At 45.5% G+C, this 18918-nt stretch overlaps 7 protein-coding genes across 7 annotated transcripts; 4 read left to right on the top strand and 3 right to left on the bottom strand.

Moving 5' to 3' along the window:
• Nucleotides 1–1640: 1640 nt before the first annotated feature.
• Nucleotides 1641–2658, top strand: EDB91DRAFT_1078257 (uncharacterized protein; the record flags this gene model as incomplete). The annotated part of the gene is made up of 4 exons (XM_041314995.1): nucleotides 1641–2008; nucleotides 2064–2167; nucleotides 2331–2368; nucleotides 2440–2658. 4 exons carry the CDS (start codon nucleotides 1641–1643, stop codon nucleotides 2656–2658), a joined length of 729 nt encoding a protein of 242 aa, XP_041182188.1.
• Nucleotides 2659–2925: 267 nt separating this feature from the next.
• Nucleotides 2926–3439, bottom strand: EDB91DRAFT_1045536 (uncharacterized protein; the record flags this gene model as incomplete). The annotated part of the gene is made up of 2 exons (XM_041313197.1): nucleotides 2926–3041; nucleotides 3088–3439. The coding sequence occupies 2 exons, from the start codon at nucleotides 3437–3439 to the stop codon at nucleotides 2926–2928; spliced, it is 468 nt and encodes a 155-aa protein (XP_041182189.1).
• A 2366-nt stretch (nucleotides 3440–5805) lies between these two features.
• On the bottom strand, nucleotides 5806–6503 carry EDB91DRAFT_1234844 (uncharacterized protein; the record flags this gene model as incomplete). The annotated part of the gene is made up of 2 exons (XM_041321250.1): nucleotides 5806–6234; nucleotides 6498–6503. 2 exons carry the CDS (start codon nucleotides 6501–6503, stop codon nucleotides 5806–5808), a joined length of 435 nt encoding a protein of 144 aa, XP_041182190.1.
• Nucleotides 6504–7688: 1185 nt separating this feature from the next.
• On the top strand, nucleotides 7689–8078 carry EDB91DRAFT_1243744 (uncharacterized protein; the record flags this gene model as incomplete). Its single annotated transcript, XM_041322336.1, has 1 exon — nucleotides 7689–8078. One exon carries the CDS (start codon nucleotides 7689–7691, stop codon nucleotides 8076–8078), a length of 390 nt encoding a protein of 129 aa, XP_041182191.1.
• Nucleotides 8079–10408: 2330 nt separating this feature from the next.
• On the top strand, nucleotides 10409–10916 carry EDB91DRAFT_1298403 (uncharacterized protein; the record flags this gene model as incomplete). The annotated part of the gene is made up of 2 exons (XM_041324949.1): nucleotides 10409–10770; nucleotides 10823–10916. 2 exons carry the CDS (start codon nucleotides 10409–10411, stop codon nucleotides 10914–10916), a joined length of 456 nt encoding a protein of 151 aa, XP_041182192.1.
• Nucleotides 10917–15879: 4963 nt separating this feature from the next.
• Nucleotides 15880–16571, top strand: EDB91DRAFT_1045331 (copper transporter; the record flags this gene model as incomplete). Its single annotated transcript, XM_041313181.1, has 4 exons — nucleotides 15880–15932; nucleotides 15988–16261; nucleotides 16296–16412; nucleotides 16464–16571. The coding sequence occupies 4 exons, from the start codon at nucleotides 15880–15882 to the stop codon at nucleotides 16569–16571; spliced, it is 552 nt and encodes a 183-aa protein (XP_041182193.1).
• A 203-nt stretch (nucleotides 16572–16774) lies between these two features.
• Nucleotides 16775–17959, bottom strand: EDB91DRAFT_1078261 (N-terminal nucleophile aminohydrolase; the record flags this gene model as incomplete). The annotated part of the gene is made up of 8 exons (XM_041314996.1): nucleotides 16775–16908; nucleotides 16963–17214; nucleotides 17266–17440; nucleotides 17488–17663; nucleotides 17722–17736; nucleotides 17796–17822; nucleotides 17888–17903; nucleotides 17957–17959. 8 exons carry the CDS (start codon nucleotides 17957–17959, stop codon nucleotides 16775–16777), a joined length of 798 nt encoding a protein of 265 aa, XP_041182194.1.
• Between the last annotated feature and the right edge of the window lie 959 nt (nucleotides 17960–18918).

Consider the following 18918-nt stretch of genomic DNA (forward strand, 5'->3'; position numbering starts at 1 on the left):
GTAGCTGAGCAGAATTGATAGATTTGCACTTGTCTTTCTGAACTAAGCGAAATGTCATAAGTGAACCAGTAAACAAATGAGAATGATATTTAAGGCAATATATGATCAAACATTGCAACAATCTGCAACAATCTGCTGACCACTTTCACATGAGAATGTGTGAAAATGTTAAGGAAACACTAATTTTCAATTGGATGGATTGAAGAAAAAATATGAGCATAAATTTATGAAGTTAAATATGGACCCAGCCTGAGAGGGATGATAAAGGAGGTCACAATGTGTGGAAGTGAGAGACACATTGATGATGTCACTAATAGTGCAGATGTGTATCATTTGGGCTTTATGAATATATTTTTGCTAGCTGAGAATGACTATCATATGCATGTTGTTCACTCTTGGGTAAAAAGTACAAGCCTGTGTTGCAAAAAAATGCTGACATTAGAGTTATGGATATAACATTTTTATCCATTGACTGCCACACAGAACAATTCATTACATGGAGCACAAACACTATGCTAAGATATGTTAGACTATGTATGACTTGGTGGTAGCAATAATGATTCAAAACTTGGTTTGGCACTGTAAGCATATACTGTGGCATGCCAAATTATAATCTCTCCCAATATTTGGCATCTATGTTGGTTTATTCCTAAAATAACTAAGAGTAACACCGGGGCTTCATTTGGCATCCAAGTTTGAGACTATGAAAATCCAACATGCTGCAGCTATTTGTTAAGGTTGTGCTCAAGAGGAGGAGAACTCAAAGGGCTTGGCTTCAGCTTGTGCACTGCACCCCTTACCTGAGTATGTGCCCTTAATTTCTAAGAGGTAGGAGGAAAGTCTGACAGAAGTCTGGATAAGTCTGGAGATCAGACAAAGGGGGAGTTCGGTGGAACTCTGGAGGGTCAGGAGTAACTAGAGTAGGACTACTACAGACAAGTCCAGATTAGAAATGGAACTGAGGTAGACTACCCTAAGGTAGAGCCGGAGATGTAGTCTAAGGAATAAACCCCTTGCTTTCATCCTGTATGATTTCTGCAGGGGGGTCGATTAAGTGATCTTCATGTTAGTTCTGATGTTGTGAGCTGAGGTTGAGCTCAGGAAGGTCAAACCAATTGTGATTCCATTATGATGTGATACAGTCATATTGTTGGTTCATTACAAATTTATTTGGATGAAAGGCAGTGTGTCTGAAATACATTGATGAACCAAGATCTAAGGTTTGTTCAAAATTTACCTCAGGAACATTATTTGTTTGACCTTGCCTCTTGTCTGTGCATTATCCATTCCATTTTACCATGGCAAGATTGGGTGATTCCACTCACTTGTCTGACAGAAGACACAGAAGACATCTACTACTGAGACAAAAGCTCATGGCACAAGAGATTTCAGAGCTGAAGAACTACCTTCCTGAATGGACTGCTGCAAAACAGGAAGAAAAAGTGGGAATTTTCACTGCCATAGCTTGAGTGGCCAGGTTGTTTGCTCTGAAGCTTGACCATTGTCAATGGAAAAACAGGAAGCAGGTGATACAGTCATCCGGGTTGCAAAACAAATGTTTTGATCTCTGATTCTTCTTTGATTGCTCAGTTGTATAAAACTTGGTTGTTCAACAACAAAAAAAAAAGGAAAGGAAGGACATGATAAAGTATGGGAGGAAATGGACCCCTAAGATGGTGATCTATCAGCAGAACAGAGATGATGTGCTCAAGAGGATCAAGGAGGAATATGAGGTGAAGCTGGGAGGTCAGGATATGTTCAAGCATTACCAAGCGACCATCCAGAAGGTTATTGAGGAATTGTTAGATGATGAGTTGGAGAAGGCCAAAGAAACAGCTGAGGAATGGTCTCACAGCATTCCTCCACCTGAGATCCAAGTGCAAGTTGCTGGTAAGAATGGACCTGCATACATGGAGCATTTCTCTAATGAAATGTGGAGACAATGTGGGATGAGAGTGTTTGTGTTGTCTGCTTGGAAGAATGAGCAGGGACAGGTGCTATTCGGGATGTGAGTGCATTGCAAATGTCATCCTAGACCTGATATCTCAACACATTTCCCATAGGCACGATGATAATGAGGCATTGGGAGATGGGGACAGCTTCATGAAGATGAAGGACTGGGAGGATATTGAGCTGATGTGGCAAGAGTATGCACAAGAACAGTTTGGTGAGTTTTCAAGCTGTCATGATGCTGAGGAAGCCATTGATAACTCCGGTGGTAGGTGCCAAGGTGAAGGATGGAGCATGACAGGAGAGGGGACGTCGAAAAAGACCGAGGAAATCAGCCTTTAAACTCGAAGTGAATGGTGAAGGCATGCCTTTGCTTCCAGAGACCATGCAAATGAAGCTCAAGGAGAAGAAGGCAATGGTGAGGGCATTTCTTACAACACACTATCTTAAGTCTGTATCGGAAACATCCCATGACAATCTGTTAACCAGATGTGTCCAGGACTCTGTTCTGGCATCAACAAGGCCGTCGTCCCATGGAGCGCCATTGTAGAAAGTGAGGATGACTTCATATCACCCATGTATCTTCTGAGGGGCATTCGTTTGAAGGAGTCATCAAAGTTGCAAAACTCTGATGCAACAGCCTTGTTGAATTTTTGGTATGCTCACCAGCAGACAGATGAAGATCTGATGTTCCAGTTCAAAGCATGAAGGAACAAAGATGGCAAGATGGTAAAACCAGTGGTGACCAGGGGATCGACCAAGTCATCGTCTGATGAGTCTGATGAGTTCAGACCTTATCGGGGCATCATGATCAGGAGGCCCCAGATTGAATCCTTGAGAACTTCCAAATTGGCTGACTCTATGCAAGTAAGGGCCTCAACCCTTACTCGAACTGCACACAGGCAAGCTCCTTGCTGTGCTAGTGCAGAAAGGCCACACTGCAATACTCCTTGCCAGGTACAGCACCACCAGATCTCATCTAAGGGGTTTCACATAACAGATATTGAATAAATGCACCATAAAATCCCTTGCTCTCCATAGATTGTTGAAGCACCAGTTGTTGATAATAAGCTCAGGGCTTACAATGATCACTCAATATTTACAGCTCTTGATATCTGCTTTATAGATCAGGGTGACTGCAATGATAGTGAAAAAGACTTGACATACCTTGGATTGTGCTGTCTATTGCATTTGCACCAGTCAAATTCACTGCAGAAATACCCAGCTGCTGCAACTCATTGATACTCTGGTCACTGAGTCTATTGAGTGCAGTAATAAGGACTACCATGCCATCATTATTGAAAAGGAGGGGAATCCAGAATGTTAGTGTTTTTCCTGCCCCCATTGGAGCAATGGTGATAACATCCTTCTGATCCAGTTGTGCTTGGGCATACTGCAGCTGAAATTTGCATAGTGTGATGTTGAAATTAACTTCAATAGTGTCTTTGATCACTGTAGCATCTGGGATCATATATTGTAGAGCAGACATTGGGTAATAGATCTGACATTGTCCAAGTAGGAAGGTGATATTAATATCATATATGGGAGTGGCGGGGCAGGAGGGCAGGACACAGGCTGACACATACTTGATAGGCAGCAGATTGATTTTTTTTTGGGCGGGACAAACAAGGCCTAACTATTGCACCACAACAAGTTTTACCAGTCACTCTGTGAGGAGTTGTCCTCCAAAATTTTGGCTTAGTATGATGACTAATGTTTTGTTTTATTTGTATTGTGGCTGCTCTAGGATGAGAGGACTTCTCCCCACAGGCGGATGGGTTGGAGTCTGGTTTCGACTGTGATTTTGCCTGCCAATCACGCACCTGAAAGCATGATTACCTGCCCAAAACTTCACCTGGGGTTTCCAGCTGTTCTCATGGCTACAATATCAAGGACTCCTCAATTCACTAATGGTGGGTGGGCGAGGGCATGCTTCAGTGACAGCAGGGAGACAGAAGCATTGGATGCATTGAGAAGAACAATCTTGAATATTGCCTCAGTCTGCAAATGTTTGCCTGCAAACACACAGATGATGCTGAGTTTGGGTACTGTTATGCAAAACCTCTTGGATGAGATCCGGCAGTGCTAAACCCAGCAAGGGGTTTCAAAGTGTGGCCTTCAGTGCTAGCCCAGCAAGGAGCTTGCCTGCGCTAAGTCTGAGTAGGGTTTGGGGCCCTTACTGTTATGACCTGAGTTCACCAAATGGTAAAGTCAGACAACAACCACTAGGACTCGGTCATAGATGATGATGAGAACAAGATAGATTGAGTGTGAACGTCTAGGTCTACTACAACTGTAGAGAATGAAGAGGTTAAGTCTAAGGAGTACTTACGCTAACTAACCTACTTATATACATAACATTTGATAGGAGATATCTGAGTATGAAAGAAATCAGCCAATGAGAAAAGAGTCATACAATACTGCGGATGACTGAGCATGACATCATGATATATAAGTGATGAGTCAGACAGTGACTAGATAAAAACCCAAGATCCAACCGATTCTTCTTTGGGAAGCGAGATTGTTCTAGCCCATGGAGTTGGGGAGCCAATCAGAGAGGCAACAGGTGATATGTGAAGAGGTGAAGGTGTGACATGAAGTGAAGTCATGTGACCAGTTCAGTTAACTGAAGTAGCCAGAGGAAAGCTGAGGAATGAAAAATGATTCGTGTTTGGAATTCATGACACTTACTTGTGTAGAGTCAATTGGAGTTTCAACTCAAGAGTATTGTCTTAAGAGAAGATGGTTCTTTGCACAGAGGGAGTTCTCTTAGGTAAGAGAAGTTCAGACCCAAAGACAAGTATCAGATGAAAACCGAGTAGATTCAAGTTAGAGAATCTGTCTACAAGATAAGTGATATATATATGTAGGGTGAGATACCGGTTTGAGCGGTAAGGGTACAGGGTATGTATGAGTCACAATCAAGAAAGGGTAAGTGGTACCGGTTGAATGGTAAGGGCAAAGGGTTCAGGAGAAGCCGCAGCTGCTATGATCTAGGGGAAAGAAGTGAGAGCTTCTTGTGTTTTAGAACAAATAAGAAGAGAATCATAACCATGGTCCAGGTCTAGACAAGTCTGTACAGCTTAGCCACATGTCGGTGGTCAAAAGAACGAAGAGAATGAAATAACCCGTAACGCTCATGTTACTGTAACAGGTACATGAGATACTGCTCATAGTAGATACAGTGCCTGCTGTTGCTGATTGTGCTGGTGGGTGACAACAGGCAAGAACAGTTAATCTCCAGCACAACAAGCAATCAACATAGTACTGCAATCGGCACATGCCTTCAAAACAAACAAGCTAACTTACACTTTTGAGGAACCTCCTTGTCCCCGCAAGAACTTTCTACATCTGTATTTGAACTCGTCTTGAGAGACACTTGAGAGCAATACTTTTGGGATAGTTCAGGGACACTCTTGTACACAGTGCACACCATAATTTATGACTATTGGAGATGTGGTGCACCAAAACCTTGCAGTTATCAGGCCAAGATCAAGAGATAGGCTCATGATATGATTGAGATATCAGATCAGAATAAGATTGATAACTGCACTACTAGTACATGAAAATCAAGCTGTCTAGGTTTTGGAGATCACTGATAGTGAGTGGTACAGTTTTTTGTCTGCGAAATTATTCAAGAAATAGTTGTCAAACACCTCCAGTGAGTTCCCAGAATTCACGTCCTTGCCCAATGGTCCTCGATAGACAGGTATAATCTCCACCGCATGCGTAACATCTGTGAGAGGAATTATGGATCCATGTCTGATCACCCTCTCTGACTGTGAGGGGTGTCAAGTATATGATCTTTTAACCATCCACATGCCTGTGGATGGCTTGGGGCCAGGCACGATAAAGTCAAAGTGCTGGATATATAAGAGCACTTGAGTTTTTTGTGATGCATGAGATCATAAATTGTTCAGGGAGATTGGCGATGTGGCTGATAAGAGGGGTGAAACAGTATTGCAATCTGGCTGAGGTATTGACCATATACTCGCCAACATGAGCTGCAACCTTCAAATTAGAGCATACAAGATCCATGCACTTGTGCCACAGACGCGCCTGGAGTAGACTTTGAAATTCAGAGCCGACAATGAAAGTTGGTGTTGGCATGAACGCAGTACATCGCCATGCATGCAATGTTGCCTTCATGAGGACGTCAGCCTGGATATTTCCAATAGTTAGAAATAGTGGATGCATCTTGATGCCACCTGTGTGTCTTGTAACTGGGGTTTTGTCAGAGGCAGCAATGATCAGAACAATAGTTGCACCTTCAGGTAGTTGATCCTATATTAAATATCAAGTGTCAGTCACTTGAGTAACTCTAAACCAAAGTGCAACTACTTACCTGAATTGCCCATGCATCATTTGATGTCCAGAATTCTCCAAATTGGTGCTCTTGTCCTTGATAGATATAGTGAGGGTCATAGCACATATGATTTGCATAGACAGGATTTGCAAAAAGCTGCTTTGTAACCTCTAACCCATCCCTCCAAATAAGGTGAATCGGCTGTTCACTTTCATAGCCCTTGAGCTTTAACTTCATACACTGCCATTTTGGCCTGTGGCCAGGAAGCTGCTGTATGAAGAAGAATAACTCATCCTTTGACTTGAATTGTGGCCGCTCTCTTGTCTGGAACTGAAGTGCATGAGTTAAGTATTTATTTGATAACAATTAGACATACCCAATCCAACTTGAGGAATTTGTTGATCTGCGTCTGGGGAAGGTTCTCGACAAGAAACTTTGCAAGCAACCATTCACCCAGCCCGTCAAATGGATACCATACATTGGTCTCTCTGGCTTGTTGAAGAGGATGGCTTTGCATTTCTTGAAATATATTTTGTGGAGGGGGTTGATCTGGAAGCAGGTAATGGTAGCCAGAGGTAGGGTGATATTTTGTGGATAAGTTTGTCTGCTCTGGCAGTCTTTGTAGAGCCTGCGGGACTGGCAGCATTGATCTGTCAATGAGGTTCAGGTTCTCTGGCCAGCAGGTATCTGTACTATTTAGATGCTCGATGACTGCCTCAACCGATTGGCATGGTTTCTTGCAGTTAGGACACTGGGTGACAGCAATGTCAAAGGGCAAACTGGAGAAAGAAATTGGTGAGTTGTATAACACCACATAGTACTACTTACTTTTGGATCAACTCATCAAACTCAGAGTCGGGATCTTCACGCTGGAAACCAGGGTTGTGTGAGTTATAGAGCTGAGGAAATGCCATAGGAGTGAGGTACTGCCAGTGTACAGCAGCGCTGCAAAAAGTGTCAAGTCTTTCGAACTCTGACTGTTGATATGCTTGCCATTCAACACACTAATCTCAAAGGGACTTGAATATTAGTTATGTATCCTCCACCAACTCTGTTCCAGCTTTCATCAAATGGTGAAACCCCACCAACCAGTCCACTGCATAGCCCAAAATCTAGTTCGCTTTTATCAAAGGTTGATTATGCTGAAGCTTTCACTCGCATCTACCATAATAGCCCCCAAAGCTCTTCTCCACCCAGCAACCTTTGTCCCTCATCACCCCTAAGTACTCATCTGGTAGCATTTGCCACTTCCTCTGGGCACCATGACTTTGGACATGCTGATATTGGTCCACCTATGAGAAGGCAGCAGGGGCAACACCATTTGAAACAGATCTCACAGTCCAACTTATGTCTTATGCAGCTGCCAGCAACTCTCAGTGACTCATCATTGTTTTTCTAGGTTCGCAAAATATTTTCTCAAGGCCTGCAGCAGATGTCTGCTGAATGTGTTCGCCATGCTGCTTATTACAAGGAAACAGAACTTGAATACCACTGGCATCTCTCAATGACTTTGGTTTGGGAGGCTGAGAAGCTTTCAAGGCTCAAGCATTTTATTGATGGAAAACAGCAGGAGCAGGAGGATCAAACCACTCAGGCATTTGAGGAAGCAGCACTCTTTACACATATTCAGGATTTCAAGTTCATTACTGCAGTTCAAACGAATGAGGTGGAAAGGGTCAAACAGTTAAATGCCGAACTCGATGAGCTCAATATTTTTCTTCCACTGGCTTCAGACCTCAACAATAATTATACACGCTCTATCAGAGATCCCCACAACTCTGATCATTCATCTGTTGGAGACCCCCCCCCCCCCCAAGGATGAGCTGGCAACAGGGTCAGAGTGAATCAGAGTGCAAATATTTTATTCACCGATACCAAAGTAAGCTTTGTTATTTCATATGGCCACATGCACTCATTTATTTATAGATGTAGCATGGATGATAGGGTTAGATGACTGTTAAGTTGGTACATATGCAAACCTATTTTTTTGACTTTCAACTATTTGGTGTGTTGACATCTTTGTTTGTAGTTTGTATAACTACAATTACCTTGAATGTAGCGCTTCATGGACTTTGTTTTTTACCCTATGAAGATTACTATTATGGACACTGAGTACTGATTGTCGTTTCTGCACTTAACCACGATGACCTTGAGTCAACATGCACCATCTAGACAAAGAATTGTGCGGGTGAGTACCTTGAGATCCCTCTGTTAGTACAGACTCACAGCAACATGACAGGATGTGCCTATTGTTTGACAAGCAGGACTGAATATTGCAGGTCATTCATTAGCCGATCAAGTTGGCTATGTATCAGAGATGCCAGAGTCAATGAACACACCTGAATTGCCGCCTTGCATCAATTCTCCTCCTGTTTTCTCACATGACAGCTACAGCTCAATCCCACATAATCATCAGGATGGTATGCCTTTACCAAGGCCATCACATTTAACTGGGACAGCCCCTTGCACTGCAGGGCGTGATTGAGTCCATCGATTGTTCACACCTTCAGGTGACACTGCATCTCGGTATTGTATGGTGTATACATATATGCCTCTTCATGGTGCAGAAAAATCACACCAAGAGTATACTGATGGCATCATTTATGTGGGCCTTATATTTATATTCTTCGAGTTGCACTTAATCATATATTTAGAGAGATGCGACGATGGGGATACAACAACCAACTACACAATGGTACCAACTCCCTCCTGTTAGACCCCTGAGGGAGTCACTCGCAGCAGATTCGGAGATCACACTGATTGCTACTAGTAGTACCTCTTCATCCTCTCCATCGACTATTACTGCAGCCCATACAGGTCGCCAGCAAGGTCAAGGGCACTATGACAGCTCAGGTGCTGCCACAGTACCTGTAATCAACAAAGCACAGGTGAAAATTATTGTAAAGGATGCAAAGAACCATGTGATCGCCGAAACACTGAATACATGCAGATTCCACAATTCCTCCAGTCGCTTAACTGTAGTGCAGGCCGCACTAACTGCTGCATGTTCATCCTTTATCGCAGAAGGTCACTTGCCCATTAATATGAGATCGATAGTAAGCGCTAATACGATAACAACTAGATCACTTGATCAAACTATAGACCAATGAAAATATATCCTCGCTATACAAGACCATCATCATGCCAATGTCAACATTACTCAATTGCTTCAAGCAGTGTGCACAGGACCTTGTCAACAATCTTTACAAGCTTTGAATTTCAATTTGGACTGACCCGACAGTCCAGGCCAATCACAACAAGTCAACTGTCAAATTCCTCATTGGAAACAATAGCCTTAATTTTATATTTGGTGATCCAGTGAGAGTACATACTGTTTTGCAAGTGCTACCATTCAGAGTATGACAAGACAATTAACAGCTTGAAGATGGCCGAGAGGTTTGCTTTCCATTCGAGCACGAAGCGATTATCCAGATCACAAGCCATGCTGCCTTTTGTGATGGCTACGACAAGTTCATCAAATTGGACAGCGACCTCGACAATATCATGGTGATCTCTGGAACAGCTGCATGTTGCAGCTTGCAGGAGTTCATGACTGGTATATTCAAGCAAATGGACTTTACTTACCTCAGTTTTCACACTATGTATATGAGGCTCCTGAACTTCATCCACAATAACATTAGGAATTCTCCAATGTTGCTAGCTAGGTGGAAAGCACTATTTCAACTTCTTCATAGCAAAACTCATTGATCAGTAGATTATCTTGATAGTGTTACGAGTTATCTTAGACATGATAATCTCAATCAAATGTAAATTTGTCAGCTAATGTGCTTCCACCAATTAAATGCGTGCGCTACTGAAGTCGTAAGTGTTCGTAAGTATTTGTAACGCGCGTAAGTTAAGTGTTCATTTCGTCGTTTTGCAGATGTAGCGCCCACTGCTATATAGGAGTGGGACTCAGAGGAGTTTTTGGGATGCTCGCTAAAGTTTGCTAAAGTTTGCTAAAGTTTGCTAGAGTTCTACTAACCCCAATAGAGCTGCAAGGTTCAGCCACCAACACACACATGAGACATGCAGCACACCTTGGCATCATGGCGGACTTCAAAACACATGCCTGCTACTCGACCACCACCTTGTTGTCGTTCTGCGCACCTCAAGGCCTTGCAGAGACTCTCTTGAAAGGACCTGAATATCATGGACCACACCCAACGAGCTGTTACCTGCGTAAAAGCCAAGAACGGTGGCTCGCAAGGTGGTAATACTGCCAGTACTGCCAGTACTAGTACTGGCAAGGAACTTTGTATCCAATGGAATGCTGATCCAAAGTGCACCGACAAGGTTGTCGAGTACCTCTGTACTCACCCTGCTGACTCCCGCCTCTTATTCTTCAATGATGGGAAGGCCCATCCTGATGGTGATCACCTCTCGGGTAAAGACAAGCTTTTGGTTTGCAGTGGAATCGCAAAGTATGTCTTTGAGTGCGATCCAGAATATGCGCCCATATATACAAACGTGCCGGAGAGATTTCATGACTCAACAAATAATCACATCATGAGGTAAGAGATCTCCTATCCATCTGTATATATGCTGATCATATTCCCTTCGAAGTCTCAAGAAAAAGTATCGTGAATGGTACAATAAACTACATGTGACAGGTGCTGGTGTCATGCCACTCGATGATAATGCCGCTATAAACTTGTGAGGTGTGTATTTTAAATAAAATACTTATTTAACAATTTAGCTGATAAAATTCAAAGCGCAAATCTTGGACGATTTTCCTTGGTATGATGACATTGCTTCCATTGGAGGGACAAACCCAGCATTATCACTCAACGTCACCTCATCACAACCTGGATCAGATCATGCATCAAAATTCTTTTCACTCCTACATCCAGCGGGGAGCACTTGTTCAAGTTCAAGGAATGCTCAGTCCTCTTCTAGCACTCAGCACGGTGGCCATGTTGCCGGTGCTCAGCCCACTCCCCCAGTGCTCAGTCTTCTTCCAGCACTCAGTATGGCAGCCATGTTTCTAGTGCTCAGCCCACTCCCCCCAGTCCTCAGGCTTCTTCTGGTGCTCAGCCCACTCCCTCCAGCACTCAATCTTCCAGCGCTCAGTACGGTGGCCATGCCGCTGGTGCTCAGCCCACTCCCCCCAGCACTCAGTCTTCTTCTGGTGCTCAGTACGGTGGCTATGTTGCTGGCGCTCAGCCCGCTCCCCCCAGCGCTCAGTACGGCGGCTATGTTGCTGGCACTCAGCCCGCTCCCCCCAGCGCTCAGTACAGCGGCTATGTTGCTGGCACTCAGCCCGCTCCCCCCGGCACTCAGTACAGCGGCCATGTCACTGGCGCTCAGCCCCTTCAGTTTGGCGCTCTTCCCCCTCAGTTTTACTATGACCCTCAACCCCCCCAGTTTGGTGCTCAGCCCCCTCAATTTAACAATCAGCCCCCCCGGTTTGAATATGGCGCTCCATCCCCCCAGAGTACACATCCCCCTTATGGTGTGCCCCCCCACTCTCAATTTGCGCCTCCCCCCAATGTCATTGATCCATCTCTTGATGACGATGATGGCAGCAATCTTGATGATGGTGGGATGGACTTCGGTGGCTACAAATTGGACAGTCACGCGACACAGGATTACAGTGAGCAGAATGCGAATGCTGTGAGCCTGGACAGCCCGCCCAGGCCCAAAATTACTAGAACCAAACGGCAGCTCCCTCCATCATCTCTGTCGCCTCCTATCACTCCCCCACCGCAATTTTTTAGTTATCCCGACAAAGCGGTGACTTCATTATATGACAGTTGCTCTGCCTTCAGACTGACCAATCCAATGAGACGCACAAGCACTGGGTCACTCAAGTCCCCTCTTCCTATTGGACGCTGTACTACTTCTGCAGGCTCTTCGTGGCAGTCCACACCCACATCATCATCATCAGCGCCAGTGTCAACAACGCCCACATCACAAGCATCATCATCCAAGAAAGGTAAGCAAGTGAAGAAGCAGTGGTCAGAACTTCAAGAGCGAGTTGAGGGGATCCATGATGAAATTGAGAGTATGCAGTCGGACAGGTCGTCCCGCTATGAGCTCAAGAATGACCGCTACATGGCCAAGCTGAACCTTGCTCATAAAGATAAGGAGCATCAGTTCCTCCACGAACAGCGCATGCAGGAGCACATGGAAGCTGTCACCGTCCATCAGCGTGCTCAGGAGGCGATGGCTATGAAGATCCGTCTATGTGAAGCAGAGGTCAGTGCACACAACGCAATGAAGGAAGCACACAACAAGGAGGCAGCAATGTTACATCTTAAGATCGAGTACTGTCAACTTACCAATGCTGGCGGTGCGGATGGGTCTTAATGGTGTGTGTGTTGCTTGCTGCTAGTTGCTAGTTGCTGCTGTATCTCATTGTTATGATTGTTCTCGTCACGATGCTGACTATCATGCTACTATCATGCTACTACATATGTTTCATACTGTGTGACCTGTACATCTTTGTTGTCTTCTGCTGATATTCTCATAGACTCCATTGCTAATGAACTATGTTTGCCTTGTGAATGAAATTGTGTGAAAGGTTCTATGTAAGTCCTAAGTTGCCTATCCTTGTCTACGCCTTGCATTTGAGTTGGGGCTGTCAAATAAGAGATCCATCAACCTTGCATGACAAGCCTGACCTGGAGTGCCATCATACACTCCATTGTTGTCTGATCCATTACCCTCAACATCTTGTTGCATAAAACCCTTGGCCTCTTTACAAGCCCATTTTGTTGAATTTTTCATCCCATGGTATTCTTCAAACCGAATAATCATGTTATGGAGTATGAGGCAGCATTGAATCCAACAGATAGCCAGTTGGAGGTCATCTGCAGAATTAATATTCTGTTGAAGCTCTCGAAGGGATTGAAACCGCCCTTTCAGAGCAGCAAATGCGTGTTCAACTCATACATAGACCTAAATAAATTTAAAATTAGAAAACACTGCATTAAAAATTGGAGTGGGAAGGGGGAAGGGGGAAGGGGGAAGGGGGAAGGGGGAAGGGGGAAGGGGGAAGGGGGAAGGGGGAAGGGGGAAGGGGGAAGGGGGAAGGGGGAAGGGGGAAGGGGGAAGGGGGAAGGGGGAAGGGGGAAGGGGGAAGGGGGAAGGGGGAAGGTGATAATTAAATGACCTCTGATTCTTTGTCAGACTTCCATTGTGGGGCTTCTTGAAGGGGGGGATACACCATGTCTCCACTGGATAAGCACTGTCTGCCCAGACCCAGTGGTCATCTGGAAGAAGGGTGTCGTGTTCTCGATAGAGACGGGTGGATCTGAAAGTGTATGCATCATGGACACTTCCAGGGTGACCAAGAGAATAATCGACTATAAGAAGATTGTGAGGCATAATAACTGCCTAGAATTAAATTAAATTTTTGAATCATAGACAAAGAAAGATAAAGCTTACTTGACAGCCTAGGGAATATCTTGATTTCCTATCATAAAAAACCTCACCATGAAAACCAGGTTTTTCATACAGATTAATTGTTGTCCCATCAACAGCTAGAATCCCATTCTGCCACTCAGGGCAAACTGTCTTCCCAACAAAATCCCGAGCAAGCTGGAAATCCTGTGAATCAGGTGGAGGAAAGCCCATGAATGCATCATGCTGATTAAGCAGGGCAACCATTACACAATTAGTGCAATTAACAACTGATCCAACACTAACACCCGCCCATTGAGCCACATCCTCCAGAGATATGGTGTTACCGTAGTGGCCAGCACAGTTAAGAAAAATAGCAAGTTGTATAGCAATGGGAAGCTAAGAGTTGTGTGAGTTGTTGTGAAAAATGGGATGGTCAGAGATTAGATCCAGGATGTCACCAAAGATTTCTGGGTTGACGCATAATTTTTGCCAAAATAAGTGAGGACAGTGTTCCTCAAAATGAACAAGAAGGTGCAGCTGTGGGGCTCGTAGGGGAGGTTCATCAGGCCTGTAGAGTACATGTGCTCTTTCTACCTCGTCCTGGAGAGCCTCAATGGAGTCTCGAATCCGGTCATAATGGGCAGTAAGATGATCAGCTTCATCTCCAGATGAGTCAGAGTCCAAAAAGTCACTATTTGAGTCATCGGAGAAGAATGGGGAAAGAGGCGAAGGAGGGGTAATCACAATGTTCATGAAAGAGTCACTGAGATCTGATTCCAAATCTGAAGAGCTTGAGATGGAGTCCATAGATTCATCATCTTGTACCAAGGCATGCTGATATGCAGCCCTAGCTAGTGAGAGTGCAGCCTGGTCAATTTCATGCAACATATCTGTCCGCCTGGATGGACGAGGCATGGTGAAGGTCAAGGGGGATCAATTCCCCTATCTCCCACTGCACATGTAACTGATTATGATGTAAATTAGGGCGGAGATTGAATTTCCGGGTTGTTCCGGACCTTTTGTTTCATCCCTCAGATGACCATGGTAGGCATCCTTGAAGACTCAGATCTCACCCTGGCACCTCACGCGCAATGCCGACTACAAATTCAGGAAGCTGTCGATGGATATGGACATGAGGTGTGTGCACCTCCGGCACCTTACCACCCTTTACCCTAATCATCACCCCACAGCCTTATCAGGCTGCCGGTGCAATCTTTTCACGGATCTCAGCCGGGCTTAACTGCTCAGTGCCCTTCCCCCAGTACCCTCACTTTGACTCTACTTCACCCAACACCACCTCATCACAACCCAGATCAGATCACGCATCAAAATTATTTTCACTCATACATCCAGTGGGGAGCACTCATTCAAGTTCAAGGAATGTTCAGTCCTCTTCTAGCGCTCAGTACAGCGGCCATGTCACTGGTGCTCAGCCCACTCCCCCAGCACTCAGTCCTCTTCTAGCGCTCAGTACAGCAGCCATGTCACTGGTGCTCAGCCCGCTCCCCCCAGCGCTCAGTCTTCTTCCAGTGCTCAGTGCGGCAGCCATATTGCTGGTGCTCAGCCCGCTCCCCCAGCGCTCAGTCTTCTTCCAGTGCTCAGTATGTCAGTCCTCTTCTGGTGCTAAGTACAGCGACTATGTTGCTGGCGCTCAGCTTGCTCAGCAGTATGACACCCAGCGTCTCCAGCTTAGGGTGTTCCCCTGGCGCTCAACCCCCCTCAATTTGACATTCTTCTTACTCATCCTTGCATGCTCCACCCCCTCCCCACTTTCACTTTGCGCTTCCCCACTCCTTTCATTTGAGGACTCCTTATCACTTTGCTAGACTTCTTTTTTTTCGGCATTTCTTTTGATTTAGTGGGTTCAGGTATGGAGTACATTGATTTGCTAGCTATGTTGTCCCTATTCCCCTTTGCTACACACCCATTCACTATCAAACACACCCTTGGAACTTTGTAGCGCATGCAAGCCTCGCAAATACACAAGTGTCGTTTCTAAGTCCACCATCATGCCGATGTGTGCCGAGTGTGTTGGTGGCTGATCCTTGTAGCTCTATGGGAGTTCTGTAAGACTCTAGCGAACTTTAGCAAACTTTAGCAAACTTTAGCGAGCGTCCCAAAAACTACTCTGAGTCCCACTAGGGCTTGCCAGCTGTCCAACCAGACCCGCTGATCAAACCGTATTCGGAGTTTGAACATTCCCAAGCCTTCTTAAGTTCTCGAACTCGTTTGAACACGTAGTATAGTACTTCACTCAACTACTCTGCAACACAATGGATCACGGCGGACACGACATGGGCCCAAGGTGCTCTATGTACATGCTCTGGTAGGTTCATCCCAACCCTAAAACTCAACCCACCCACCTCTTACATTGCTGGCAGGAACACCCAAATCATTAATACCTGCATCGTCTTCTCTCAATGGCACATCCACTCGCACGTCCAGTTTTTCTTCTCCTTCCTCGCTATCGCTGGCCTGGGCGTGCTGTACGAGTACCTCCGCGTGTTCTCGAGGGACTTTGACAAGCACATTGCGGTGAAATTGAGCGGGCGTAGGACGCCGTTGACTGCGAGTGCGAGGAGTTCGCCTGAACGTAGTGATGCTGAGGAGACGGCATTGTTGAATGGCGTGAGGGTGGTGAGAAAGCAAGGGTGTGTGCTGGATGCTACACGTGCCCCGCTTGTGCCAGCTCACATGTCTTTATAGAAGCGCCGTACCACCTCTGTACCGTGTCATGCGTGCTGCGCTCTATGGAGCCAGCGTGGGCTTATCTTTCTTCCTGATGCTTGTGTTCATGACATACAACGTAGGTTCGACTGCTTGTTTCTGAAATATTGACTTATTCGTTTGCCCGCAGGCATACTTAATCGCTGCGGTCATCCTTGGCGCCGCAGCAGGACATTACGTGTTCGGTGCAACTATGGAGCCCACTGGCGCCGCTGGAAAAGGGATGGCGTGTCACTGATCTACGTACATCAGAATATAGAAGGTCTATCTTCATTCTATTTGGTCTGCCTAGGGGAGTCTAGTACGCTAGGGGGGCTGCTATCATGTATATCAATCGTGCTCACATTGCTTCGATATATGTACCTTGCTCACTTCAGAGTCAAAAAGGTCAAGCAGAAAGAAGAAATTATTGTACACGAATACAGCTACGAGTATGATGTATCATTTCATCTCTGTATCTTCATCCTTCTTTGCAAGCCCTTGCGCCCGAAGGAGGGCGTCAATTTCTGCTGGCTTGTAGATCTTAGCTTTTGGTGCTTTCGCTACCTCGTCGTATGTAAGGACTGCAAATTCGACTGTCATGATAGATCAGCGCCGTATCTGTAAAAGAAAATAGGATGAAAACATACGCTTTTCGCTCCCGAGGGTCGTGCTGTCCATCGTCTTGCTCATTACCCTCAGTACAAGCCCAATTGCTTCCTCGACGCCCAAGTCGTCTTTGTACTCTTGCTTCAGTAAGCTCTGTGCTGTGCCATTGTTCGCCCCGATGCATGTTGCTTTCCACCCCGAGTAGTTGCCAGATGGGTCGGAATGGTACAGTTGGAAATGATAATGTGGGTCATAGCCTGCGTATAGCAGGGAGACACCGAAAGGGCGTAGACCTGAGCGACATCTTGTTAAGGACTTGACAGACGGTTGATGGGATGACATACCTCCAAATTGCGTATAGCCTTGCTTCATATCGCACAATCGTTGTGCAAGAAGCTCAACTGGTATATCATCATTATACTGCAAAAGATGTTGCTGGGCCACCGTCCGCGCGTAATTCACCAGCGAGTTCGCATCGGATGTGATGCCTGCAACGCCTCCGATCACATTTCTGCCGAACTCGGAAATCAATAAGCTTCTGACACAATTGTGGGAGAAGTGCTCACGAGTTTAACAAGAACATCTTCTCTCCAGCTGCCACCATAGCCCCTACCTTCCTTCGCGCTGGAAAGATCGAGGAGCTTCCCTGTCACACGCTTCTCAGCGGCCAGGACAACGCCATCCTTTGCGAGTACGCCGAGGACCGTTCCTGCGTGTGAGATGGCTTCCATGGCATATTCGACTGGAAATAATAAGGTCAGGTCGTAATCCAATCTGCAACTTGCTGGTGAGCAGCGTACTTTGGTAAAGCCGGCCTGGTGTATAGAGAGTGAATCAGATATGGTGCATTTAGTTAATAATGATATGTACGCACCTTCCGGAGAGAATATCGTGGTTCGACCTGTAAATCAATGGTTCAAGTCGCTCTACATGAATTCAACAGCTTTTGGCTGCTAGGCTACGTACTGTCATATCTTCGGGCCTGCATGAATGATTCATATAAGTGTTTTTCAGAAATTTGTGAATTGTACACACCATGGTCGATGAATCAGTGGACAATGAAGTAAAGAGTAGTAAGATAGGACTTGTCACTGACGCGTTCTCTCGAGATTGAGTTGGTGTACGCGTCAGGCTGCGCTGGGGGGTCGCCGGCATTTGCCTTGCAGTGCTCAATTTGACCCCTCATCTACTTACATAAACCACCATCAGCACGCTCTTCGACGGTTCATATTTTCTTTCACCAATGTGCTTTGAATCTGCTTTGTACATCCTCTACACGATTTAATTTTTTCAAGTTGTTGTTCTGCTTCAAGGGAGTTCAGGAAGGGGATCTGATCTTTTTGGACTTCCTTTGAAGTAGAATGCAAATTGTCTAATGCTGAGATGCTGCAGCGCGCATATGCTACTATGTGTGATGCATTACATTATTATACTACGGCGATAGTGGTGCAATGCCCGAACATCATGTTTAAGAGTCATGATGATCCACCATGAGACTTACTCATGACGGAAGTTGAGTTTTGAAGATGGGTACGCGACCCCACTTCCTGCCCACATCCCTCGGCTAACCTAGTGTAACAAATGGTTCCACTTCGGAGGACCGTGACTAGTTCCCTTCAGCGCGTTCTCTCGGGTAGTCTGCCGGGCCATGTTGAAAGAATGCAGTGGGGAAGTGTGGGTTGGATGATGGAGACGTCCAACTCTGAGCTTCGATGTTTCGTGTGCTCGTGTAAATGCACATTGAGTTGTGATGAAGTATCGTGTATTTGATTTCGTGCACATTACTCAAGGCGTGGGAGGAGCCACGGCTCTCGCACTCGCAGGCCCAATGCAGAGCGCCCAAAAATACAAAGAAGCATATTGTATTCGACGGTGAGCGATGCTTAGTAGAAAAGACACAGGGAAATTACTGAAAAATACTAGTCAGCAATGATCGATGATCTACGACATGAGAGAACGTCCTGCGAATGGATACTCAGGGCTATCGGATATGGTGG

Source organism: Suillus paluster (assembly GCF_016628075.1).
Source record: "Suillus paluster strain FC165 chromosome Unknown EDB91scaffold_5, whole genome shotgun sequence".
NCBI lineage: Eukaryota > Fungi > Basidiomycota > Agaricomycetes > Boletales > Suillaceae > Suillus > Suillus paluster.